This window comes from Hippichthys cyanospilos, chromosome 12, assembly GCF_059441005.1.
Source record: "Hippichthys cyanospilos isolate Australia breed blue-spotted pipefish chromosome 12, RoL_Hcya_1.0, whole genome shotgun sequence".
NCBI lineage: Eukaryota > Metazoa > Chordata > Actinopteri > Syngnathiformes > Syngnathidae > Hippichthys > Hippichthys cyanospilos.
Window position 1 is genome coordinate 12,473,568 of NC_142380.1, and position 26,249 is coordinate 12,499,816.

Sequence of the window (26,249 nt, forward strand, 5' to 3'; positions counted from 1 at the left end):
AAGTGATTGATCATTTTTTTTGTCATTTTAGCCACGTTAAAGAGTTGAATGCTAAAAAGTCAAGCTAAAAACTCTAGTTGACCTTGCATTTTGTCAGCCTGTCCCAAAAAGGAGGAATTCAGCTGGACACGACCCCCCAAAACATTGAGACAATATGCTTGGCGTAAGGACATTCAAACACATATGTAAAACACACAAAAACCTTTCCTTAACTTGTGACAGCTGCCTGTTAGCCCCATCATACATTTTTTTGTCTATTTCTAGGATAGACCTATGAAGTAAAATTCTGTTGCCTTGTAGTTGGGCAGATGTAATTACAATAAACAAACTTTGACCTCGTTGACAAAAGTTAGGCAGCTTGGAGGCGCAGTGGTTAACACGTCCCCCTCACAGTTCCGAGGTCAATTCCAGCTGGCTCCGGCCTTCCTGCGTGGCGTTTGCATGTTCTCCCCGAACCCACGCGGGTTTTCTCCCGGCACTCTGGCTTCCTCCCACACTCCAAAAAACATGCATGGCAGGTGTACTGGACATACTAAATTGTCTTTTGGTGTCATTGGGTGCGTGAATGGTTGTTTGTCTCCCTGCCCTGCGATTGGCTGGCAACCAGGTCAGGGTGTCCCCCGCCTATTGCTCAAAGTCAGCTGGAATAGGCACCAGCGAGCCTGCAACCCTTGTGAGCATAAGCAGCTGTAGAAAATGGATGAATGGGTGGACAACAGTTGGACGTTGGGACAAATTATCTCCCTTAACTCTATTATGAGAAATTATCCAATGTTTTGAAGTGAGAAACGTGATTGTCAATCAACATTACAAAACTATTGCATTCGATACTGGATGTTCTACAATCTACAGTATATGAATTAGTGCTTTAATTGCCACAAACCTGTACTCCAGCGTATGCATTGTTGACCAGGAGATCTAGTCTGCCACTCTGTTCCATTTTTATGCGTTCAAACAGTTTTGCAATGTCGCCATCATTTGTGGAATCACAGATGACTGGCACACACTTTCCACCCCTCTCGCTAACCTGAGTAGAGAGCAAAGTGATTATATGTGCAGTAAACATTTATTGAAAACAGTTTACCTCAGTAATGAGCATCCATTCATGTTTTAAAATGAACAAATGAACCAGGACAGTAAGGTGAGTTCAAAAAAGAAAAATACGAAAAAAAAAAATCTATGGAAATATAAGGTTAATTTTAACGATACAATAATTGATTCTCATTTTAAATGTGTCTTCATAGTTTTTCAATCAATTGTTATTGTAATATGAGGCCACCATACATTTATTTGGGTTTGCAGAGCATATCAGCGGTGAGTAGGAGAAATATCCAGCAGGTGGGGCTGTTGCGAATTCAAGAATAAGCTACAGGGAATGGGCTGCCTGCCCATGAATAGTAAATATGCATTTGGTGCTCATTGGAATGCATTGTTAACAATTATTCTGGGGGACAGCTGTTATTGTGTACCTGGTGTGTGTATATACTGCAGTATATCCTAGTCCTTTCTATTTCCACGGTAAACAAAGCTTAGTAGTTGCAATGAACCACAAAGCCTTTTCAAAATTTAGTAAAAGAAAAAAAAAGTAACAAAGAAGTACTACAGGTAACTAAAGTCTAACTCCTTGTTATGGTTATCACCCCCACCCAAGTTGACAATTCCACCTGTGTTGCTGTTTCCTGAAGAGTGTTTTCCTGGCGTCCAGTGATGTAAACGGTGGCGCCCGCCTCAGAAAGCTGCAGCGCTATTCCTTTACCGATGCCTCTGGAGGCACCTGTGACCACGCATATCCAGCCTGCCAGAGACATGTCCTCTGTGAACGTGAAGGGGACAAAATAATAAATAACCTTCAACTAACAATTGTCATAAACAACGATTAAAAAGGAGCTGGAAAGAAGACTCGTGACACTCTTTTCACACGATATTAAAAAATTCATAAGCAAACAAACACCCACAACACACACAAGCTCAACGTAACCAATCCCCATCAGTGATAAGTATTCATTCACAGATGATAAACAATATGATTTTGAATAATGTTACATTGTATGTCTGTATCCAAGTTTTTTTGTAAGCATTTTTCTCCCTCTGCGCTTGCGTATGTTTTCACCAGGTGCTCTGGCGTACCTCAACATTCACAAAAGTTGCATGGTAGGTTAATTAAAGATTGTGGGTGTGACAGTATGCTATTTGTCTAGAAAAGCCATGCCATTGGCTGGCAACCAGTCCAGGATGTAGCTTGCCACTTGCACAAAGACAATTGAACACAACTATAGCCCACCTGTGACCCAGATGAAGACAACCTCAATAGTAAATTTATACAGGTTGGACTGGTCACGAGTCAAATGCAGACAAACACCCATTCACACCAATGAACGGTTGAGTCTTCAACGAGCCTAAGATTTTGAAAGGAGTACACAAAGCCAGGGGAACTAGAGAAAACGCGCACACAAGCACAAGGAGAACATCTAGACACCAAACATGGACTCCATTCTCAGCTGTCCATAAAGGTTTCCATGAAGCTCTACTCAAGATATCCATGGCTATGTACTAGTATCTCGTCTTCAATTGTATGATACTGTATATGGCATCGTTGTATGGTGACAACACAAATAAGGCATTACTGTACACAAAATCTCATGCAGCAATAATACTTTTAATATATAAAACAGAAGGGGGTATGTTACAAAATAAATCAAAAGTTTGGCTCGCCTTTCACCGTTTTAATCAAGGATTTCAATTGTCAGTTCTTGGCAAGCTGATGTTGACTAGAACAACTAACTTAAGTAAACAAGAAGTATGACAGCGCGTTCTTCACCGTATGGCCAAAAAAAAAGCACCGTCATTCTTACTCATCTCTTGTGGCCAGAGTCCAATAGAAGTTGAGGGGTGTGGTATTAAGGTTTAAGCGACGTCTCTTCAGTAATTATTGATTGATTGATAACGCCGATTGACTCACGACTACTAAGTCGTGCAATCTGCCACCAAATAAGAAATAAAATGCATTCAATGTTTAAGTAAAGTTATGTAAATTCGAAATGTTTTACGCAAATATAGTACAAAATTACACAATAATACATCATAAGTGGATTACGTTTCCATTAAATGTCAAACTTGTTATTTAACATAACGTGCTACAAAACCAATAACAAGTTGAAAGAGGATCTTCGACGGCTGCAACTTACATCGAGTGGCTTCGGATAATGTTTTCTGAGTGAGTCTCCCTAATTATCTGCCAAAGAATCTGCAACGGGTTTGCTGCTGATATAAATGCAACGCCTCCAAGTTTCTTCGCAGCGTTTTAGCGTAGCCGTTATACATGATGTCACTTTACTGCCCTCTTTCGGCGAATTTGCTCATCTTTGGCTAATAAACAACTCTGCAAATAAATACGTATAGGTAATTATTTAATGATTGAGATCCCCTGTTCAATCTGTAAGATTGTTCATTTACAGATCATACAAAGTTTGTTAATTTACAGATCATGCAAATGAAAAATGTCCTTTTTCGTTATTAGCAATTGATGTAATTTAACCGCAGCAAAAGTTCACAGTCAAAGTACAGATAATTTTGTTAAAACACTTAAAATTTTCATTTAGCTCCCGTAAAGTTATAGTTGAATTTTTTTTTTTAGTATTTTTTAGCAGTGAAAAAGTTAATATTTTGTTACTGTGTTATTCATGTACAATACCTTTGAAAACAAAATTTTCTACTTGCCCACCACTGAAATTGACATGATCTGTGCTAAGGCTCAACTAACCAATGACAGCTCACCCGTTAGTCATTTTATGTTCATAAAATGAGCTATGATTGGTCGTTACCTAAGATTAGCACATGTGATGTGGACAGCAAATGGCAAAATGGTTGCTTTGTCCATTCATGTAATTTTAATTGTCAACAAATTAATCAAATGAAAATTAGTTGTAAACGTTTTACAACAGAAAATGGCGAAATATAAGGAATATCCTTTTCAATGAAAAAAAAAAAAAAATCTGTCAATGATACACTTGCTGTACTGAAGATAACCAACTCTATCACCAACTCAAGGCTCTGGTAATGACCAATCACGCCTCACTTAGTTTCTGGTTTGGTCATGTGACATTCACAAATTGACCTTTAATTGGTCGTTACCTGATTCTTGAGCATGCAATGCCAAGTTCGGTGGACAGCAAATTGCAAAATGCGATTTTAAATGTATTACTTGTACATGGAAAATGAATGGAATCAAATTAATGATTCAAAATTTAACTTATTTACCGCTTAAAATGTCTCAACGTGTATTATATTAACAAGAAAGCAAGGTCTTTGAAAGTATTTCGGACCTATGCATGAAATAGTCGTAGCAAGCATGCTTAAACAAATCAAAACTCAAGGTTAGAATAATGTATCATGTTTATTTGTGCAAGTTTACAAAAAAATGTACAGTATACACAATATCAGGTGTATAAATCACAATACCTGTAGTCAAAAAACATTTTCACAAAACTATTAGAGCCAGCGCATCACATATCAAGCTATCCATTACATACACAATTTAACAAAATGGCAATTTTGGGGGGGGGGGGGGGGGGGGGGGGGGCGCACTACATATTCTGTGTGATGTTTTCCTGAAAAAATGCCTAAGAAACAAACTGGTGACAATGCTAAGGATTTAACAACTCACAGATAACATTCATTTCTCTTTTAGGATACCGGTAGACATTCATTTTGCTTATTGTCCCTGCATGAGTTTTAGATCGAATCAAGACTCAGGCTCTCCCTGCTGTACCGGCTACACAATTGTAAAAGTGGGAAACAAATATGGGATCTCTCTCCTCCAGTATGTGTAAGAAATGATTGCGCTCTTCTTCTCCCCAAGACTCAAACCATTGTGTCCACAGGCGTAGCTGGCATTCGAATATGTTTGGTAGTCGGTCCTTAACCTTGACAGAGTATTAAAAAAAAAAAAAAAGAGAGAAAGAGAGGAAAAAAAGTTGAAGAATAGTTGTAGGCCAGCCCACAAAGAGAGGACATTTTTGGCATCACCCATTATATTTCAAACAGTCCCCATAATTTAACAAAACTATATATTTTGTACAATATTGACAGATGTCCTTGTTCATATTTTCGTCAATAACTCTAAACTAATATCTGCGACATGTGCTTTTGTCAAAACACATCACATACAAATAGATTGATTTTTAGTTTTAGAAAACTGATGGTTATTTAGGAAAAGCCCAGCATAGGTCTCAAACTCCAGTCCTTGAGGGCCGCAAACAAGCATATTTTCCATACTGCTCTCTTAAACACACCTGACTCAAATGATTAGGATCATTTTCAAGCTCCTGTAGAGCTTGCTGATGAGCTAATAATTTGATTCAGGTGAGTTAATGACAGAAGCATCAAAAACATGCAGGATTGCGGCCATCGAGGACTGGAGTTTTAGACCTATGGCCTTAAGCAGGGGTGGGCAATTCCAGGCCTCGGGGGCCGGTGTCCTTCATGTTTTCCTGTTTTCTCTCTCAAACACACCTGATTCAAATGATTAGGATTATTCTCAAGCTCCAGCAGAGCTTGTTGATGAGCTAATGGTTTAAATCAGGTGTGTTAGGAGAGAAAACTGGAAAACATGCAGGACACCGGCCCTCGAGGGCTGGAATTGCTCACCCCTGGCCTAAAGTGTTGTGCATATATTAAATGACTCATTTCCACTTTTAAGACTTTTGGGTTGTCATTGTGTGGCAGTGTTGTTACCTGAAGAGTACTAAGAGAGTCTAGAAGGGTGCACACCTTCCCAGGAACGGCTTTTCCCACCAGATTCTGCAGAAATCTCTCCCGCTGAGGGACAGTCCATCCCTGGAACCAGCTTAGGACGCACCTTTGCTCCTGGAGGGTCACATAGGAGATTGGCACTGGGTCTGCGACTTGGCCGCCGGTTGGAGACCCGCATGTCAGATTCTCCAACGTGGGGGGGCAGGCGACACCCTGGAATGCCGAGGGAAAATCCTCCGGCCCGCGAGAGATGGAAAGCCGTTCTTGTGTTGCAATGGTCGGTGAAGCCACAGTCGTCGTCTGCGCCCCCCTGAGCCAGGAGCTAGCGCCACATGAGGCGTCTGTGGCCGACGTTCTTCGGATCGCGGTGGGAACTTGCTGCTGGTGGCCCGAGGTTTGACTGACGTAATTGAACCATGACATCGTTTGGTAGGCTGTTTGGTTTCAACATGAGAAGACCCACCAGCGACTTGTCTGCTTGAAATGAATCGTTGGTATCAACCTTTTGGTTTGGATAATATGAGCTGTACATTTATCTGGCAGCCATTCTAAAGCACCATTGTACACATTCGTATCTATATTACCCACCTTTAAGAGTCGTCAGAACTAGTTATGTGTTAATCCGGTTTCTCCTTCGTGTTGTTTTGCTGCAGTTTGCAAACCGCGATACGGCAATACTGCCACCTATTGATTTGCGATGATCCCTATTTGTCGTGAATACTAAACAGTAAAGCAAAACAAAGGACATTAGATCTACAACGTATTTTTTTCAAATCCTTTACTCTGACTCGTTCTCCATCGATCCATCCACCCAGCACTGCAGTGACAGGAAACACGTAGCAGATAAAATGGAAGAACTCAACATCACCAACTTGGGAGGTATTCTTTTCTAAGCGTTTGAAAAATAATGAATGCGTCAATACAGCATTCAATTATAAAATGGAGAGGAGAATCAGACTAAGATAAAAGTTGCAAAACGACTGCGTTTTCGAGTTGGTCGCGGTAAAATGCGTCCGTTGACCTTGAGAAGTATCAGAACTGCGCACAAATTGCGCAAGTGTGGTAGTTTGCATGTTAACTGAATGTTACAAGTTTTATATTACTGTTGAATAAATACGCCGTGAAGGAAATGAAAAGGGACAAACGTATTTCATCTTTTTTTTTCTATCGAAGGAGGAAGTGGTCGGCGATGACGTCGGCTGTAGGAGGGCGTTGCTCGAGCTCTCGCTGGAATCGGTCCAGAGGAACGGAAAATGGCGGACCTCGAAGACGTAACCCTGGACGGTAGACCGCTCCAGTCGCTTCGTGTTGCAGATTTAAAAGCAGCGCTTGAGGAAAGGGGACTTCCGAAAAGCGGACAAAAGAATGCTCTTATAAAAAGACTCAAAGGGGTGAGTTCTACTACGAGTTGTACGGCTACCATTGCAGTGAGTTCGGATAACGATGAGACGGGGCTGATGCTTTCTCGAGGGCCGTCATCCGAGTATGGTTACTGTTTAACAGCGTAGTAGCCGGAGTTTGGCGTTTAAGCATTCCGAATCGGTTGTATTTTGCCTCCATTTTGTCTTGGTTTATTTTTTAAAGTGAGTTTTGTGTTTGGGAGTATAGCGGCCATAGGAAGGAAGACTTAACGCAACTTGAGTGCAACACGAAATGTGTGTTGAGGGTGATGTTTCCATGTTAGCTTTATTAGCCATTCTGGCTAACGTCGCGAGTTTAGCAGTGGCCGCTGTGAATTTTTGCGGTTTACGGTGTCTTGTGTGAAACATCCGAAAGCCTGCCTCGTTATTCACAACTATGTTATTTAATTAGCTAAGCATATTTTAACAACCAAACTGTTTAGCTATGATCGAAGTAATCGTTTTGAATTGTTACTTCTCTCTATGCATTGACGACTTAAGGTCTGTGTATTCTTAAAATATGTTTGAGGCCTTTGAGCTGCCGTAGGTCATTGACGAGCTGGTTTGTTTACTTTTCAACTGGCCATCAACCAAATCGTGTCGTTGACACAATTGTTTTCTTTTTAAAAAGGACAAGTTGGCAATTTACTTCACAGAATCCCCCCTCCCTCCCACAAACATCAACAATTGGCGGTTGATTTCGTAATTATATTTCTCTCCGCTGTCGGTTGTTTTTCATGTTAAATATATATTTTTAGGTTTATAATGTAGTAACATCAGCATTAATAAAAGTGGGTAAAGTTTGCGTAAATTCTTGGCGAATTCCATGGTAGTGTCTTCGTGGTGCCAGATGTTGGATAATGCGTTTATAAATGATTGATCCGCAAAACATTTCTTTGATATTTACAAACTTGTCTTGCACTTTATGAAAGAGTCTGTGAGGGGAGCTTGGTAATGATAATTACTATGTAGTGACAGGAGACCAGTAATGATCATTATTGTCAAGCAATGCTTAGTGATGTGGAAAAAAATCTTATTCCACACACACACACACACACACACACACACACACACACATATATGTATGTATATATATATATATATATATATATATATATATATATATATATATATATATATATATATATATATATATATATATATATATATATATGTGTATCTATATGTATGTGTGTATGTAAGGGGCTGCACAGTTATGTCCAAAATAATAATGTTTATTTTGGTTAGTATTAAAATCACAATTATTAATCACAATTATTCATCACGTTTCATATAAAATGTTTATTTCCTTTTTTTTAAACAAGTAGTATATTAACAAGACTGCAAGGCTTGATACTTAAAAATAATAAGCTTAAAAGTAAATAAGACAAATTCACTCAGGGCATGGCAAAAATGTGGCACACAGGGCAACTCAGCTAACTTAAATGCAAACCAAGGGAAAAAAAATAAGCCTACATGGAACCCAAAATTTATTATTTGCTTTTAAGCAAATTTTAATCAATTAGCAGTCCAAATTTTATTTTCAGTGATTTCGAACTATTCAAAATTTTTTGCTAATCAGATTGTTCAAAATGGGTCTCAGTTGACAGCACGGTATATATTAGGAATAAGGTGAGAAACTCAACGCCGTTTCACACTGGTAAATAATATGATTCAAAAGCAGAGGCTTTTGTCATGCAAATATGTGGGAAACATTGCCATCTAAAGGTTTTTATGGTGGAATTAAAAGCTGCAATCATGGGAGGGAGCCGTGAAGCCAAATTCAGTGTCTTCCAAGTTTTTTTTTTTTTTTTTTTTTTTTAATTCAACACTTCATCATCATGTATAGGTAGCCATCTTTTTAAATTTTAATATTGCCAAGGGTCATCTTAATTAATTGTGGCAGCCAATATAGTGATGGCTATTAAAATTCAATTAATTGTGCAGCCCTAAAATCACGGTGTTTTTATTTGTTATTTTGATATCTCAAAACCAGCAACACACACGCATGTCAAAGAAGTAAACCTGAAAGCATGCCATCACTGCTCTTCTAACTCAGTCCCTTCAGACTAACTTTCCCTCTGGAACTCCTCAACAACAGTTTCATGTTTGTTTTGAATTGCACCGTATGCCTTCAGAACGCGTTTTTTTTTTTTTTACACCGCATTTTACGCCTTGAGATCAGAGATAGCATCGAGAACGCCACTCTCGATGCCTAGCAGCGACCAGTGTTTATTTTGAAAAACGCCAGATGCCATTTGGAGCATTAACGTTAGCCAACAGCATTAGCAACGCCAGTTCGCGTCAAAATAAAAAAAGCTGTTCCAAACAACGACTGGTGTTTTTCAACATCAACATCGGTCACCACTACTGGTCTAAAGCGGTGTTTCACTAGCGATCTTTGATATTACTAGGCGCAAAAAGCGGCTTTCCAAATGCAAACCGGCGTAACTCAAAACAAACCTGAATTAGTGTCATGATCTCATCTACTTGCCGTACTGCGGGAGTGACAGGAACATTGTTTGTGTGTACGTATGGTATGTGCATGTTTGGGGAAATAGTCAACACTAAATGGCAGAATTCACACTGTACTATTAAGTGATACAAATAGTAGTCGGAAATAGTCAACATGAAAAAACATAATTGTAAAAAATGTACTGTAGTGTATTCATTGGCACAGCGTCTGTAATGACTAACTCAGGAGCAAAACCGTGACATGTTAAACAGGAAATTGTAGCCAGCTAAAGCCTGTTGCTTAATTTTGCCAACAAACTGCTTCCACAGGTCATGTTAGCAGCTCAACAAGGCCTTTTGGGACCTTCTCCCTCTGTTGTTATATGGGATGTCATGGTCATTAAAAAAACAGATCTGTATCAGTTTGGAACACTGTTTTTATAAATCTCTCTGCTCACATTTTCAAAAGATCTTTTCGAAAGTTCTTTTCTGTTTTGAACCGTTTCAGATTTTGTACTACCTAGCACTGATTTACATAAAAATGAAACTGTTCCTTGTTTCCAAAGTGCATCTTTCTAACGTGAGGGAGTAGTCGATTTTCCATGGCCCACTTAAATCTATGCGCATCAGTTTACTTTCCCTGCTCATGCAGGTTATTCTAAACATACATTTCTGGTTTCTTAAGCAAGTGAGTTTTGCCCACTGCTAGGCATTGAATGGTATCAGATTCTGACAGCATTTTAACCTTGTGCAAAAATATCCCTGTGTTTCATGGTTTCATGGTATTGAAATTAGAGTTCTAAAATATACAATTTTAAAATCTCGCTAAATAGCCAATTTTCTACATTCTAAAAATGGTTTTATTTTTAAACAAAATATATACTATAATATGTTATAATACCGAAATTTACCATGCTTAACTAAAATAAATATATCAATGAAATCAAAACAAACCTTCAGTGAGCAAAACAGGTCTTGCTCACCAATAAATTATTAATGTCAATTGGAGTCATTTCTAGATGTCTTGTAAGAGACACAAAAGGTTCTTGACAAAATCAAAGTGTCCCTAACAATATAATAATACATTTTTAATATATATATTCAGAATGTTTTTGAGAGCTGATAAAAATAGTTGGCTTTGTTTTTATTGCTCTTAACTGCGCAATGTGTCTAAAATAAAGTCAGTGACATCCCTTCTCAATGGCAGGCTCTCATGCTGGAGAATCTGCAGAAGACATCCACTGCCAATGCTGGACTCCAACCTAACTCTCACGTAAGTATTTCAAAGCTATACAACGTTTGCATTTTCAAACTGCAAGCATGGTGTGAATATAACCTCACTACTAGGCTTTGTCACAATAATTGCTATTTGGACTTGAGGAGCAAAAATGATTACTATAGTTGTGTTTTTTTATAATCTCTAAAAGGACATTTACATGCATTTTTTTTTCTTTCTTTTATATGTCTTCAACATTGAGTGTCATTATGGGCACTCAAATTATTCTAACTTGCTAACTGTTCGCATTGGATTTATTCACAAGTCAGCATACAGGGATTAATTCTGTCATGCCTGATGTGTTTTTTTTCTGGTCCTGATAAATTAGATTTATGACACACTGTATGATAGTGTTGTATTTTAACTGCACACTCCCCTTTTAATTTGTGTAATACTCAGTCTTATAAAAGCAAGAGGTAATTGCCCATTGACTTTTAGTTTTTCATTCATCTTTGTTCATTTAGATTGCTGAGGAAATGAGCCAGAATTGTTTCATCAAGCAGTATCTGGCTAAACAGCAGGAACTTTTGCGACAATGGCCCGAGAGAGAGGCCCGTGAATCAAATGACACCAATGGTAAAGGATGTAACAATTTGTAAAACATGTTAAGTGCAAATATGTTAAGTATGATGCCTGTTTTATTTTGTTTACTTTTTGTCACCAGACCAAAAGGAACACAAAGAAGTTAATCACACCATTGCAGGTCCTCCACAAGCCCAGGTCAGATACTTTCCCCTCTGCACAATTGTCATTTGAATCCCTTTCTAAAAGTGTGTGTGGTAATTCTGCTAGAAGATGTGAATGGGGGAAGAGAAAAAAATCTGAAAACTTCTACCAGTAGAAATATTGCTTGGAAACTGTAATGATGCCAGTATAAAATATTTCACCCTCTATTTTCTCTTTAGGATGTGACCCCAGCCTTGGTTGACCAGCACAAGCCTCCTGGCCCCTCTGATGGAGAGATCCAGTTTGTTACAGTAAATGAAGGAGAAGCTAATAGCAACCAGGAAACTCATATGTCTACACCTCCTGCTTCTGGATCATTTACCATCCATGTTCCCAGCAATGAGCGTCAACCAGAGAAGAGTGTTGCGACTAATGACTTCGCAGCTGACAGTGACGATGATGATAGTGAGGACTTCGATGAGGATGGTGACGATGATGAGGACTGGGGCAGTAACATTCGCAGGAGAACGCCGAGACAACCAGCCAGAGGACCCCTCACTCGGGAGAGGTGTGGAGCATCTCGTCAACCCCAGCAGCAGCAGCAGCAGCACATCCCTTCCCTTTTATCTCCTCAACTCCGTCAGCCAACCCCTCCCCCTTCCCCCCCCTCCCGAGCTATCGTTCTCCTTGCCAGACACCCCGAAACAGAGCCCCCCTAGTCCTGATGTAGCTCCAGCAAGGCACTCACCCAGTACCTCCAGCTCTGGTTCCTCTAGCAGTGATAGCCGCAGTAGCAGCCCTGAGCCACAGAGGAGTGGACATGTGGAGCGTAAACCTGGCCCATTGACTCTTCTGGCCCGTAAAATGGAGTCAGAAGGTGCTTTCTCTGGGGTTAGGAAAGACAGCAATTTACCAATAGCCACATCATTTTGTGGCACAGAGCATGTTGAGGGTCTCTCATCAGCTACCGCAGCGTGCCATGCGCAAGTTTCAATGATAACGGGCATCAACCAAGGTGCCAGCGGAACACATTCAGCTCGTGGTCATATTCCTGTGAGTGTGCTTAAGACTTCTATGATGACAGAGAAGGAATCAGTACTAGAGTCTGAACTGCAAAGACAAGGGCTTAGAAGCCTTGATCATGACCAAGCATTGGCAGAAGAGCACAGAAGAATTCTTGAAGGAAAGGAAATTGAAAAATTTAAGGGTTTGCAGGCTTTAGAGGGGGAGGACCTAGAAACTTTGACATTGGAAAAGAAAATTGCTTCTGAAAGGGAGAGTCTGGTGAGAGAACAAGCTTTTTTCAAGGAGCAGGAAGTGCAAGAGCAAAATTTGTCAAGAGAGAGAGTGCTAAAGATGGAGAGGCAGAGGGAACTTGAAAAGCAAAGGGTTTCAGAGCAAGAACTTCTCCAACGGGTAATAGAGGATAAAGAAAAGAAAGAGAGAGAAATGGAGTTAGAAAGAATTCAGCTGTTGGAACAAGAGAGGGAGAAAAAAATTGCTGAGGAAGAAATGTTAAAAAGAGAAAAAGCTGCAGAGGCAGAGAGAAAAGAGAAAGAACGAATTGATAAGGAAAGAGAATTGGAACACCAACGATTGGAAAAAGAACAATTTGAGCGAGAGCAACTAGAGAAAGAAAAAGCTTTAGAGCTAGAGCGACTAGAGATGGAAAGAAAGCAAAAAGAAACATTGGAAAAAGAAAAGCAAGAGCAAGAAGCGTTGGAAAATGAGCGACAGCAGAGGGCGAGAGCTTTGAGAGAGCAGCAGGATCGAGAGAAAGCCTTAGCACTAGAAAAGGAAAAAGCCTTAGAGCTTGAGCGACTGGAAAAAGAGCAGCAGGAGAAGGAGAAAGCCTTAAAAGAGCTGCAAGAACGAGAAAAAGCTTTAGAACTAGAACGACTAAAAAACGAAGCCTTAGAGCGACAGAAAGCCCTGGAGCAAGAACGCCTGGAAAAAGAGCGTCTAGAGCAAGAGTGCCTGGAAAAAAAGCGCCTAGAAGAAGAGCGCCTATCAAGGGTACGTGTAGAGCAAGAGCGTCTAGAGCAAGAGCGCCTGGAAAAAGAGCGACGAGAGCTTGAGCGCCTGGAAAAGGAGCGTCTAGAACTTGAGCGCCTGGAAAAGGAGCGTCTAAAGCTTGAGCGTCTGGAAAAGGAGCGTCTAGAGCAAGAGCGCCTGGAAAAGGAGCGTCTAGAGCAAGAGCGCCTGGAAAAGGAGCGCCTGGAGCAAGAGCGCCTGGAAAAGGAGCGCCTGGAGCAAGAGCGCCTGGAAAAGGAGCGCCAAGAGCAAGAGCGCCTGGAAAAGGAACGCCTGGAGCAAGAGTGCCTGGAAAAGGAGCGTCTGGAGCAAGAGCGCCTGGAAAAGGAGCGTCTGGAGCAAGAGTGCCTGGAAAAGGAGCGCCTGGAAAAGGAGCGTCTGGAGCAAGAGCGGTTGGAAAAGGAGCGTCTAGAGCAAGAGCGCCTCGAAAAAGAGCGTCTAGAGCAAGAGCGCCTTGAAAAAGAGCGTCTAGAGCAAGAGCGCCTGAAGAAAGAGCATCAAGAGAGAACACGTGTAGAGCAAGAGTGTCTGGCAAAGAGGTTGGACAGCAATAGAGCAGAGGAGCACGAGAGACTAAAACTGAATTGGATGGGACAAGAGAGGGAGACTAAAGATGCAGCTCTTGAAAGGAGGATTGAAGAGAACATTTCAATGGAAAAGTCTAGTGAACAGGATATTTTAAAGAAAACGTTCAAAAAGTTAGACACTGAACTCTCTCCATCCAAATGTGGTAGTGAGCTTGGTTTTACCCCTCCCACACACCTTTTAACAGGACCAGATAGAAAAACGGCTGTAGGAGTCCTGGAAGACGCTAAGGCGTCAATGTCAAAGAGTGAATCTCATGCAGCAGAATCAAGTTCCCCGATGACAACTCCACAGGCTTCATTGAAAAAATTCCGGTTCCTCAGGGACCCCCTAATTCAAGCCCAGTCTACCACATCCATGGTCATCAAGCAGCCTCATACTTTTTCCAACGTACACCAGCCCCAAATGACACTCTTCTCCCCCCCTACCAATTGTGGAGAAAGTGAAATCTCCGCTGAACAGGAACGGCATGTATCAGAGGACGTTAGTACCAATCTGCTGGGAGAGGTGGTGAGCCAATCTGAGAAGCAGTCTGCTTTCAAACAAAAAGCAAATTTTAAAGAAGGTTTCACAAATCAAGTTTTAGAGGACAGTGTGAAAAATGATACAAGGCAGAATGAGGCTGCAGAATTAAAAGATGTGGATAATGACGTTCCTACAAGTCCAGTAAAAGCTGTCGAGCGGCAGAGAAGAGATGGAAATATGGAAGAGAAAAAAACCAGAAAACATTCATCCTCTAATGATTCCTCTTCCTCTGAATCTGATTCTGGCTCCTCATCATCCAGGTCTTCTGCCACCTCCTCATCTTCCCTTGAGAAAATCTGCACTTCAACAAATATAAGGGTATGCAATCCAAACCAAAATGTTTTTTCAATTCTTTATTTCATCTCTTAAGTGTAAACTACAGATATTACACAGACAATTTTGCCCAGTGCTAGTTAATTTAAAGTAGGTGGATTATGCAGGTTAAAAAAAAAAATGGCCAAAATGAACTGTCTTGAAATAGTGTCATCGTCATATGGTCTTCTTGAGTGGTGCATTGGATCACCTTTGATTATTGATTGGTACAGGTTATGCACCATGGACCGGGCCACACACGAAATGTTGATTGGGTTGGTGGGGAGGACAAAACATGCACTTTCACCTCATCTGTTGCTTTCTTTACTACTTTTTCTATGTTGCGGATAAAGGCTATATTTTAATTCACTCCATATTTAATGGAAGGAACGAAGAGAATGTGCCTTAAATTGTACTATGAGGTCTAGTCTCCCGGGATCTGAGTTTTGTTTTGTTTTTTGCTCAATCTTGCTTGACGACGGACTCGTTGAAGTTGGGTTGAATGCTTCTGGGACTAATAATTAGAACCGATTTGGATTTTTAAAAGGCACTAGGTTGCAGATAAGATGTTGGTGCTTTGGACGCTCAACCACATTACAGACTGGCATCAATAAATTGGATTCAGCCAAAAGCAATTGTTGCTGGTCTTTTTTGTTTAGGGTCCAGCCCAAATCGTTAAACATGTCGTAATTACATGTACGGGACTCAACAGAAGGATTATTGCCTCAAAGTCGTTTTTGTGTTGCTTGCGTTTAGGAAGGAAAACATGAAAGAACGGCTTCGCCACAGCGTAGAGTGGCTGCTGTGGCCCAAGATACCAGTATAAAAGAAACTCAAAAGGCTTCCCCCTGCAAAAGAGAGAGGTCTGTCGAGAGGACAAGCACGGCAGATAATGAAGCTAGTCAGGCCAAGGTGAGTGTCTTTAATTCCAGTATTATTTCTGAATTATATATTTTTGCCTTTGATCAAGGGTTATACATGTCTACTGAATAGCTACATGATTTCTGTCAACTATTAAGCATTTTGATGGCCCTTAATATTCCAGAAAGCATTCCTTGAAACGCCGACCAGAAACGTGATAAACAGGAAAGACGGCCAAGGATTGGAGGAAAAGGATGAACAAAGGTCTGCTTTTATGTCTTCTTATAGATTGAAATGTCATATAAACACATGTATCTATACAGTACTGTATATGCATCTGTCCATACATTCCTGTCTTTCTGTCTTGTCAGTCTCTTTCCATATATTCCTGTCTGTCTTTCTCTCAGTCTCTTATCATCTATCGTCTATGTCTGTCTAATAGACCAACATACCAATTCAATTGAAACCCTAATATGTTGCTTTGCAAATCCTTTTCAACTAGACTCAGTTGAACACCCTACAAAGACAGGAAGTATATTTAACATGAGACCAAAATAGTGTAAATCATTTCAAAACCTTCCCACCTTCGTGCCCTATAAAGTTAACTTGACCTGTAGGTAAAAAAAAGAATCTTGTCGACAGGGAAAGTAAAACAAGCGTTTGTTGGCACGTGTGCGCATCCTCCTAGAACTGATACCTGTGCTCAGAAATTGACCAATAACATTCAGGCTATGAGTATTTTCAAGTCACCCTATTCTGAATTTTTGTCTCCATGTTTTTTTAATTGCAGTGCGAACATACCCGATTTTTTTCAAATGCATTCCCAAGCCACTTGTGGATGTGGTCCTGAAACCGATCCATATATGATCTTTTGTCATGCGACTTCAGTCTGAATTGCCAGGTCACATTGATCTAACCCACATGTGACCAAAAAGCAACAAATGTGGGAAAAACAAAACAACAATAGTGGATGAGGCAGAGACAGTTTAATGGAGGGAAAACGTGGTGCTCTCTCTCGCACTCTCTCTGTCTCTCCTTCAGCCCTTGGATGTGTGCTTGAACAAGCCGGCATGAATGTCGGCAGTTGGTGGGAGAAACAGCGGAGGGCAACCTTCCCCGCTATGATCTCACAACAGTCGTCACTTGGGTAAAGAAATCTTGAGATAATATCCCAAGTATGATGATGAGCAAATAATTTCCGGAGACCTCCATTTCAAACGAATTGGACGGGTCAGAAAAGGACTACCCGTGGAAGAGTAACGAGGAGGTTTGAACAATTGACGAGCAGGGAGTAGGGGACGTTCGAGATTTCAATGGGAGAAAGCTATTTGGCGATAGGGATAAGATAGTGATGATGATTTTTAGGGCTGTTAGTCAAATTCCAGTAAGAAAAGGGGTGTACTTGTACTTTGAGAATTAGTAAGTCTTGCTGTGTGAAGGTATACGTTTGTATTTCGTTACTCACCATGCAATCCTTTTTTCCCCCTCTCATTTTCTGCTTACGTGAATAAAATCCGAAGAAGACAGGGGATTGAGTCTGCCATGGCAGAGTCAGAGAAGCTTCAGGAGGCCAGCGAGGAGGTAAGGCAGTGGTGGAATCGTAATCCTTGTTTTTTGTTTTAAATATGCAGGTCGTCTAAAGTAGTGATGACAAAAATTATAGCTCAAACTAAAGTTTTCACAAAACACGTTTTATGACTAGGGATACTGTTGGCAACAAAGACTGCCCAATTTCAATTTCAGTTGTTTGTAACCACCACAGCGCTGACATTTGTATTATGAAATTAGCTCATCAGTTTTTATTTAGCGCTTTCTACTTGTTACTTTCTCCCTGCTCTGTTAAACCCATCGTTAACCATTTGTTGTCACCCTTCTCACTTATGTTGGGCTACTTTTCTTTTTGTGTTTCAGGCACACAAGTCCTTCTCACCCCGAAAAATCTCTCTTAGCAGTATGTACATCATCTGTTAATATCTTTTTGATGTGTTCCTTTGTTTTTATTGCGCAGAATAGCTCCAAGGGTGCTTGACTTGTGAATTTTATGAGCTGTGACGTGCTTGGATAATGCTTAAAAGACTTGACTATGTTTAACTACAAGACATGATATGATAAGTCATTCTGTTCATTGTTTAAAAAACTGCATTTTTAAAATGGTACTTTCACTCCAGATGCAAATTTCATTGGTGTGTATTTTCATCCATGACCATCTACAACCAGTCCCACACTGGTGAATTTCCTGCAACCTACAATTTGTTGTCCTACATTCTCCGCTATCAATTAAATCAATTAAAATATGTTAGTATGAATGCACCCTTAAGTTCAGTTTTGTGAACCATCATGTGAAAATGTCTTCTGAAGTTAAGCTTATTGAAGCAGCAAGACAGTGAAATGATTCACATCATAATTTCTTTCTCAAATTGCAATGGCAGGCAGTAAGTCATCTCCTGGTGCAGGCAGTACAGATGGCGATCAGGAATCTGGGGCTGCAGGTGCTCGCAAGAGGAGGTGGGGTTCCAGCACTGTAGTCACTGCCAAGAAAGCTTCAATCAGCATCACCACAGATTCGCTCAAGGTTTGAAAAGCATTCTTTTACTGGCACTCTTTTGTCTTGTCACTTATAAATTGTTTTGTTCCCAGTCCCTGATCCCTGACATCCGGACGGGTGCAGCCCAGGATGCTGTTGTGGACCTGCACCCTGAAGAGGTTGTTCTGTCCGGGGATGATGAACAAAAAGAGCCCTCTGAGCAGGACCTTCAGATCCGACGCACTGTCACCCAAGTAGGACATACAGCTGCTTGAATATGTGGCTTTTGGTGCTTAGCCGAGTGCCGGCGAGCTGACTTATTCTCTCGATTGGAGGCGGTACCTTCAGACAGCCAAGAGAATGGAGAGCAGCAGATGAAGAGGAGGAGATGTGAGGATGCGGAGGAAAATGACATCGGGGTAGACCGCGATCGGACCGCAACTCATGAAAAGGCACCTGAGGCAAACATGGAAACCCAATCACCAACCCAGCCCAGCCAGGATGGAGACATTGGCACTGGTGATATATTTCATTTCTTACGTTTCTTTTTTCTTCCTAGTTTATTGTTGGTGGGAGGGATGTTTCCACCGCCCTGACCTTTTTTCCCCATCCCTCTATTAGTGGCCACAGACAACACCGCCATTCGTCGCTCCATCAGTCAGCAAAAAACCGGCGTTTCCATCACCATTGACGACCCCGTACGCACCACCCGACAGCCCTCTCCTCCACGTGGCAAAGTTTCTAGCATCGTTCACATCAGCAACCTGGTGAGAAGAAAAATGATACGTTTGATTGCTCTCTCTCTATTGCTCTCTAGCTCTGCCTCTGTGTGTGTCTAGTATTATTGGATCCCCCAAAATTCTGAATCTGCATGAAACATTTTCTTTATAGAACCCCGATCATACTGTGCACCTGAAGATTTTTCAAGTTAGATGTTTTGAGTTGACGGATGTCTATGGTCTATGAAAGTTTCAGGCTTGGGTGAATAGCAATTTATGAACGTGAGTGTGTGTTTGTATTAACGTTGTCTAGGTGAGGCCATTTACTCTTGGGCAACTAAAGGAATTGCTGGGCAGAACCGGTACCATGGTAGAGGATGGCTTCTGGATTGACAAAATCAAATCTCACTGCTACGTCACTGTGAGTTACTATTTTTTTTTCACATGTACGGTTTTCACAGAACAACTAGAATGAGTGTTAACTGTACTTCGCTCTGTCTAGTACTCAAGTTCAGAGGAGGCGATTGCTACGCGAGAAGCACTTCATGGAGTAAAGTGGCCTCAGAGTAACCCAAAATTTCTTAATGTAGACTTTTGCCAGAAGGATGAGGTAATCCCTGAAAGGCCCATTTATATTTTGGTGTTTTGTCATATTTAAAAAAAATGCATTGACCTGGCCATGCCTTGTGCCTTGTAGCTTGACTTCCACAAAGGTTTGGGCACCGCAGAGAAACCTGGAACGGTGGAGCAGTGGCTGGCTTCAAGCCGCTTTCAAGCCGCGCCCCTGCCTTCCCTCCTTCCCAGTCGAGACCAGTGGACTGAACGCGAGCGGGAAATGGAGCGCAGGGAGAAGGCGCGCTCTGAGCGGGATTGGGACCGCGACAAGGTAAAACCTGGTAACGATGGAGAGGGCGGTCCCCGGAGGTCACGCTCAAGGGAGAGACGGCGCAAGGAGAGGGGAAAGAGCAAGGAGAAGAAGACTGAAAAGAAAGGTAACAGACGCAAGACGAGCTCATGTGCTTTTTGCGTTAGATGCAAGCGAGACCTTTTGTTTTGGTTTCTCTTTCTGCAGAGAAAGCTGCTGAGGAGCCCCCCGCCAAGCTTCTTGATGATCTTTTTCAGAAAACTAAAGCAACTCCTTGCATTTACTGGCTGCCGCTTACTGATGAACAGGTAGAAGCACACGGTCACTGCTCTCATCAATCCAGAGGCTTGGGAGACTTTCCTTTTTCTTGAATGGTTTCGTCTTTGTTTCAGTTTGTCGAGAGGGAAGCCGCCAGAGCGGAGCGGATGAAGGAGCGTGAAAAACGGCTCAAGCAGCAGCAGCAGGAGGAAGAGGACAAAAAAAGGAAAGATGAGCGCAAGGACAGAAGCAAAGGTGGAGATGATGCATCAGGAGAGCGGAACGAGGGAGCGAGAGAACGGGACAGGGACAGAGATAAAGACAGGGAGAGGGACACTGACAAACACAGAGATGGCTACCGAAGGCCGAGGGCGAGCGGGGAAGGGAGCAGCAGGCGCTCCCGGAGCCGCAGCGACCCACGAGACAGGCGGCGTTAATCAGCTCACGGAACTGTCTCGAAAGACCGCCCTCTTCCATTTGCCTTTCGCTACTACATGTACTTTGTTCCCAGTGAGACCCAGCAAAGGACCAACCCATGTCATCGCCTTTCCCTCTCACGTTCAGTTCTCACCTCAAAGCACATGTACACACACTCACGCAAACGTGTTGAAAGGGGACCAGAAAAGTTGCAGTGCCGTATGCGTCACTCCTTGTCAAGGTTTGCTGTACAGTATATTGGCTTCATGCGTTTGCCATGACGTTTTTTTGTTTAGTTTTTTTTTTTCTTCATCCATGCAGCATAGCAGTACGGCTGGGTAATCCCTTATCCTCATCTTCCATATCTGACCGAAAGTATTGGTGCCATCATTTGCTCTTTGCCTCCGCATTTAACAGGCTCGCACTTTTGATAAGGAGGACTTGTTGCTGCATGGAAACCAACAATCTTCTCAGCCGTCCTGCCTAGAGACAAGAGAACGAGAAAGCTCATCACTTTGCGAAGATGTGCTGAAATGTGGCCAACGTGTGGCATTCTGTACAGACATCTTTAATCATGTTTTTAACGGAGGCAGCTTTGGAATATTTTGATCATAGGCAATGCAGTGTTCCTCTCTCCAGCTGTTTGGAGAAGAAAAACAAAATCGAAATGGATCCTGGAGGCGACACTTTTTCTGTCGCACCAGATTCCTTTATTATCTCATCTATGATCATTCCCTTCCCTTGGAGTCCGCCGACGCTCTCTCCATGTAGGGCTTGTAACAGGCCAGCAAGGGGAGGTTGTACTATTTACTGTTTTCTCACCAATGGTTTTAATAATTGTTTTTAATTTACCATTTTAGTACAAATGCTTTGTTTTTGATTTTGTTTTGAATTTCTTCTTTGATTACGCCTATCAGTGGTGAATGTACAAATAATAAAAAAAAATTCGTAAAGAGTTTGAAAATACTGGCTTGTCTGTTTTATATTTTCTCCGTTGTTCCGCGTCCATCTCTGAGTACACGTTCAAGGATCCTCGTTTGGTGAGCTTCGCAAAGAACGAAGCAATCTGGCGGTCTGAAATACAACGTGAAAGACATTCAAAGCACTGATATAAGTCAGTGATGTACCACACAGTAGTTTGTTTGGCAGGAGCACAAATTGTGCCCTATATTGACATGATGAGCTGCTTTCCATCGAATCGGGGTTCATGTTGAGCACCGGTAAGTAAAGCGAGTTATTTTTATTTTAATATTTACTTACGGCAAAATTTCGTGTTAACTGAATATGTTAAGGCACTCAGGTTTAGAAGTGTTTAATTCCATGTCGGTACGCGAGTTGCCTACATACATGACGTACTGAGTAGATGGGTGCTAATTTTCAAGCTAGATAAGATAAAGTCATGTTATTAATGCTAGTTAGTTGATTTCGGTTGTATAAAATGTAAACATTTACATAGCTCATTGAAAGTAATTCATTTAAATAAATTAGGTTCATTGTAGTACAATGAACATATTTTATTTAAATGAAACAATGATTGTACCTATGCTACAATAATTTTAGTGTGGGTCTAGCAACTCGTTTTTGTAATAATTTATTGCATTGCCGATGTTTGTTAAACAAGACCACAAAAAAATGTACTAGGGCAGTAGCAGAACAATTACAACCTTCAACAAAGGATATCGTCGTTCTAATTTTAGTTAATAGAAATTCTCCCTGTTTCATTTTCATATATTTTGTCTGCCACAATGTTTTGTGAAGGTTATAATTTCATGCTGTTCAACTTCCAGCGTCTCCTTTTGCTAGTGATAGAGGAATTCAAAACTTCGAACTACGAGTAAGTGTCATTATCTTTAAGGTTTTGAGAAGCAATTATTTAATTATTATTGAATTAGACCCCTGGTTAATTTTGGGAATCTGAATTTCAATCCAGTTTTCCCCAAGATTCACTGTAGCATTATACCATTACAACTATAGTCCACAAGATGGCGTTCACCACAAGCAGTAAATTTTTGAGTATGTTCCCACTCAACTACATACAGTAAAACCACGATTGACGTGTTATGTTTGCAGAGCAAATCTAAATACATATCAGGGTCAGAGTTACATGGTGGCCAGGGGTGTCCATGATTCCCCCTTGTTACTCTGTGGCCACCCATTTGGCTACCCCCACGAACTACGGAACATATTAGATGTCTGTGCTTTTTCCACCATCTTTTACTTTACTACTTGACAAGTGCTTATTATTATTCTAATTATTTTATATTAACAATTATTTATTGGCCAGCACTTCTGCCCCACAGTGCAGTGGTCGAAGGTTTGTTTCCATCCCGGGCCTTCTCGTGCGAAGTTTGCCTTACCACCCCGTGCCTCTGTGTTTTCGCCATTAACTCTAGTTTCCTCCCACATTCCCAAAACATGCACGGAAGTTATATTCATCACTCCGAATTGTCCTTTGGTGTGTTTGCGAGCATGAATGGTTATTCTTCTTTGTGTGCCTTACTATTGCTGGGCAAACATTTCAGGGTATACGCCGCCTGATGCCCAAAGACAGCTGTGATAGGCTCCAGCATGCCCTCGCGAGGATACGTGGTTACAATAATGAATGGAAGGATTGATGGAATAATAAATTTATTTCCTAAAACCCTGACTTAAATACCACTCTCGGACATCTCTCACTGAGGTGTTGTGACACTCTGGCTACCCCATAGAAAAATTTCTGGCTATGCCCCTGCAAAATACAATTTTTTTTTTTTTAAATATAAAAAATCAAAGTTGGCTGTTTGTATTCTTTGAAATCGTCATTTTTAATCTACTCATTTCCTCCCACCTAACTCCTTTTGTGTAAATTATGAGTTTGCCCCCATTCCCCCTTCTTTCTCCTCTTTGTTCCATTTTTTTGCTCTTGACGTTCATCCTGTAGACCACAGCTGAGCTCCTGTGTAATTACAGCCCTTTGGTCGCTGAGCATGACATTTTTGTGCCCTGATGCAAGTCCACGCGTCTGGACTAGTGAATCCTCTGCCATCTTATCTGGCAGACCAAGAACTAGAGCAGTTCAGATGTCTTTGACAAGTATGGAGGTACATTTTCCATTGCATAAAGGAGGGACTGTGACCAAGCTACTGTGTCAGTAGGCCTTTGAATTATTGGCAGTTCTTGATAATGTAGTGAGTTCCCCTAGAGATGAAAAAAGAAAGAATGACTATTTAGAGAGTAAAATGTACAACTCTGAGCTGTGAAAAGACAAGCAGCCTATCATTTCTTGCAATTGCTTCATTCGAATGAAAGACAACATGTTTTACAGTTTCAAGCCAGATTTATTCATACGGTGCATACAAGAAGTTAACTCAATGTGTTTTCACAGTTAAAAATATGACATTCACAGGCTTTTCCGAACAAAAGATTAATTTATTTACATTTATTTGTAAGTTTTTGAAATTTATTATCGCTTCATTTATTCATTTTTAATGAAAACCCGTCTAAATCTTACAGTGTCCCTTTACGATATCTTGCATGGTTTTGGGCCCATGCTGTAGTCTCAAGGTGAAGTTTAGGGGTTGCTGTTCATCAAATAAATAAGCAAATACCGCTAAAGCATTTGCAGAGTAGCATGTGTTCTACTTGTGATCCTGAGCTGGATTGGTGGCCCATAATTTTAACTCACCCACAGCGATTTGTGTTCCCAACTCAAAGACATGGGCGTAGCGTAATTTTAATGGTGTCTCTCTTTGGGGTCCTCAGTGTTCAAATAGTGCGGATGATCTGGCAAATATCTCATGGTCATTCCCAGATTTGCTTCCTTCCTCTTTTATAACAACACCAATTTCCGGATCTACTGCATCAATTGCCTGGATGCAATGTTAATGTATGATGGAGTTTAAATGTTTACAGCTGTATCCTCTTAAATGCTAATCTTGCTTTTAAACAAAGTGTGTGCCCTGTTTTGGTGATATGTATTGCACTTTAGGCTCCCAAAAAAGGTAAAGCTAAAAACTTCAGCCTTCAACGCATGTGACACCACTAAGCCCCCGCTCCCCCCTCCACCTGATGTAATAATTTTCTTTTCAGATCCCATAATAGTTGCTGGAGAAGCACAGCGGCCCACCTGTGCCTGGTTCCGATCTGGGGTTAACGTTACAGACCAGTCAGCTGGGCAAGACCAACTCTGGTAAGAAGTATGCCATAGAAGCAATATTCTTTTGCCCTGTAAGCAGGACCCTCCTACGCATACATCCCCTCTACAGTGAAAGCGCATGTCTTTGTGTCCAGCGCTCGCTCAACACACAGACCCACTGAGATCCTCTTTCAAAGACAACCCTCTCTTGTGGCCTCTCTGATCTTGTTGACTTTTCTCTAGATTCAGCGTGTTTCTCCTGCTGGCCGCCCCTTCCGACACATCTTATAGACCCCCCCCACCATCGTGAGGCAAAGCTGAAAGGAAACACGGGAGGGGACACAATCAAAGCCATCTTGCCACTCGCTTGCTTTTGGCCTCACACAAACCCCTTCAGTCCCCCACCACCTCCCTTCTTGGTGATGACATCTTTTCACTTATGGAAACCAGATGCGGCAGTAGAAGAAGGGACGGGGCGGGGGGGGTGCATCGGGTTGGATAGCTCACGATCAAAGTGCAGGGGAAAGAACTCAGACATGAAATGAGTCCACTATCTTGACTAGTTCAGATTGAGAGGGGGTTTCCTTGTGAAGATGACTAGGTCAGAGTGAGGGCATTTGGCTGTGGAGCACAACCAGGAAGGAGAGCCTGAATCAGCATTTCATGTCAGAGGTGTTTTCCTGACAGGCTTGGGGAAAAAACCAGGCCGCATGAGACTGACGGTTCTTGGGAAAGAAAAAGTTCAATGTTGATGGTTCAACTTCCTTGCACCTGTATTTTTTATTTCACCCACACAATACCTCCCTTCGGGAGACTGCACCACACCCAGCACGGATCCTCTTTTTGACTTTTGATGGTTAAGATTCATCTTGGAGGGGCCAATGGTGAGTGAAAGTGCACTGTTGAGAAAATCTAGTACGATGGTAAACCATGAAGTATATCATACGTCACCCTTGAACCACTCGCTAAACACAAACCATGACATTTTTAATACTAGCACACAACAAGTAGAACATCAGGTCCAATACCAAAGAAATCAAATTTACTTAGCTGTCACTGTCAAAGTTACTCATTTAACGACGTGTTTGTTTTTGTGGTTGATTCTTGTAGTGATGTAAGGATGTGCAATATCCAACTGTTGGGTTAATAGAGCCGGGTCCAATTTTTCTCTTCCTCCATTTTCGTAACTGTTTTTTGTTATTAGGAGTGCTAAACAGCAGGAACCTATTTCTTCGGAGTTTGATCAGATCTAAACATGCCAAAACGGAAAGGGATGTATTGCCAGATCGTCATCATCACCACCATTTACCTCCATTCATGAAGGGTAGAAGTCAAAAGTTTGGAAACAAATTAAGTGAAAGTCATTCTCGGCCATAAATGAAGAAAATCCAGGTTATGGCAAACCCTGTGTTACTGTTTGAGGCCATGCTGCACATAGCAGGATGTGGTTTAGCACATGCTAATAAAATCCATATGTAGCCTTTGAGG

At 41.4% G+C, this 26,249-nt stretch overlaps 5 protein-coding genes and 1 long non-coding RNA gene across 9 annotated transcripts in view; 4 read left to right on the top strand and 2 right to left on the bottom strand.

The window, feature by feature from the left end:
* dhrs1 (dehydrogenase/reductase (SDR family) member 1) overlaps positions 1-3,333 on the bottom strand; it is a 6,166-nt gene extending 2,833 nt beyond the window's left edge. Inside the window, exons 1-3 of the mRNA XM_088429955.1 lie at positions 3,186-3,333; positions 1,665-1,813; positions 884-1,027 (exon numbers count right to left, since the gene is read on the bottom strand). Coding sequence (XP_088286081.1) covers positions 884-1,027; positions 1,665-1,808 — 288 coding nt within the window. The 5' untranslated portion in view covers positions 1,809-1,813; positions 3,186-3,333. The remainder of the gene's footprint in view (positions 1-883; positions 1,028-1,664; positions 1,814-3,185) is intronic.
* rnf212b (E3 ubiquitin-protein ligase RNF212B) overlaps positions 1-6,887 on the top strand; it is a 21,374-nt gene extending 14,487 nt beyond the window's left edge. The window contains exons 11-12 of one of the 3 annotated variants that reach the window (XM_088429961.1): positions 2,114-2,151; positions 5,725-6,887. In XM_088429961.1, the coding sequence (XP_088286087.1) occupies positions 2,114-2,151; positions 5,725-5,757 (71 nt within the window). In that variant the 3' untranslated portion in view covers positions 5,758-6,887. Of the gene's footprint in view, positions 1-1,685; positions 2,076-2,113; positions 2,152-5,724 lie in introns of those variants that run through there. The other 2 variants (XM_088429963.1, XM_088429962.1) reach the window with 2 other exon arrangements.
* Positions 4,375-6,901, bottom strand: c12h14orf119 (chromosome 12 C14orf119 homolog). The gene is made up of 2 exons (XM_088429966.1): positions 5,734-6,901; positions 4,375-4,922 (listed from the first exon to the last, which is right to left on the bottom strand). The coding sequence occupies exons 1-2, from the start codon at positions 6,172-6,174 to the stop codon at positions 4,749-4,751; spliced, it is 615 nt and encodes a 204-aa protein (XP_088286092.1). The 5' UTR covers positions 6,175-6,901; the 3' UTR covers positions 4,375-4,748.
* On the top strand, positions 5,781-12,266 carry LOC148414896 (uncharacterized). The gene is made up of 6 exons (XM_088429965.1): positions 5,781-6,630; positions 6,925-7,142; positions 10,813-10,878; positions 11,346-11,457; positions 11,546-11,601; positions 11,787-12,266. Exons 2-6 carry the CDS (start codon positions 7,005-7,007, stop codon positions 12,264-12,266), a joined length of 852 nt encoding a protein of 283 aa, XP_088286091.1. The 5' UTR covers positions 5,781-6,630; positions 6,925-7,004.
* LOC148414897 (uncharacterized) lies at positions 12,251-21,613 on the top strand. 2 transcript variants are annotated; one of them, XM_088429951.1, is made up of 14 exons: positions 12,251-15,009; positions 15,760-15,915; positions 16,049-16,128; positions 17,385-17,445; positions 17,776-17,815; positions 18,294-18,436; positions 18,502-18,642; positions 18,724-18,907; positions 19,010-19,155; positions 19,421-19,528; positions 19,610-19,717; positions 19,805-20,099; positions 20,180-20,280; positions 20,365-21,613. In XM_088429951.1, the coding sequence occupies exons 1-14, from the start codon at positions 12,412-12,414 to the stop codon at positions 20,665-20,667; spliced, it is 4,464 nt and encodes a 1,487-aa protein (XP_088286077.1). In that variant the 5' UTR covers positions 12,251-12,411; the 3' UTR covers positions 20,668-21,613. The 2 variants fall into 2 exon arrangements, with proteins under 2 accessions (XP_088286077.1, XP_088286078.1); XM_088429952.1 differs by having other exon boundaries at positions 12,252-15,009; positions 17,388-17,445.
* Positions 21,614-21,713: 100 nt separating this feature from the next.
* LOC148414898 (uncharacterized) lies at positions 21,714-25,139 on the top strand. Its single transcript, XR_015867500.1, has 3 exons — positions 21,714-21,867; positions 24,716-24,815; positions 25,005-25,139. It is a non-coding gene; the product is annotated as an uncharacterized LOC148414898 (long non-coding RNA).
* The last annotated feature ends 1,110 nt before the right edge of the window (positions 25,140-26,249 follow it).

Bases quoted from the DNA above. Each gene is read 5' to 3' on its own strand.
- LOC148414897 (XM_088429951.1), top strand. From the start codon at position 12,412: ATGGAGTCAGAAGGTGCTTTCTCTGGGGTTAGGAAAGACAGCAATTTA. The intron at 16,129-17,384 runs GTCTGCTTTTAT...TAAAATCCGAAG, and splicing joins GAGGAAAAGGATGAACAAAG to AAGACAGGGGATTGAGTCTG. The intron at 17,816-18,293 runs GTATGTACATCA...TTGCAATGGCAG, and splicing joins CCGAAAAATCTCTCTTAGCA to GCAGTAAGTCATCTCCTGGT.
- c12h14orf119 (XM_088429966.1), bottom strand. From the start codon at position 6,174: ATGTCATGGTTCAATTACGTCAGTCAAACCTCGGGCCACCAGCAGCAA. The intron at 4,923-5,733 runs GTAACAACACTG...TACTCTGTCAAG, and splicing joins ACTCTCTTAGTACTCTTCAG to GTTAAGGACCGACTACCAAA.
- LOC148414896 (XM_088429965.1), top strand. From the start codon at position 7,005: ATGGCGGACCTCGAAGACGTAACCCTGGACGGTAGACCGCTCCAGTCG. The intron at 7,143-10,812 runs GTGAGTTCTACT...TCTCAATGGCAG, and splicing joins TTATAAAAAGACTCAAAGGG to GCTCTCATGCTGGAGAATCT. The intron at 11,458-11,545 runs GTAAAGGATGTA...TTTTGTCACCAG, and splicing joins TGAATCAAATGACACCAATG to ACCAAAAGGAACACAAAGAA.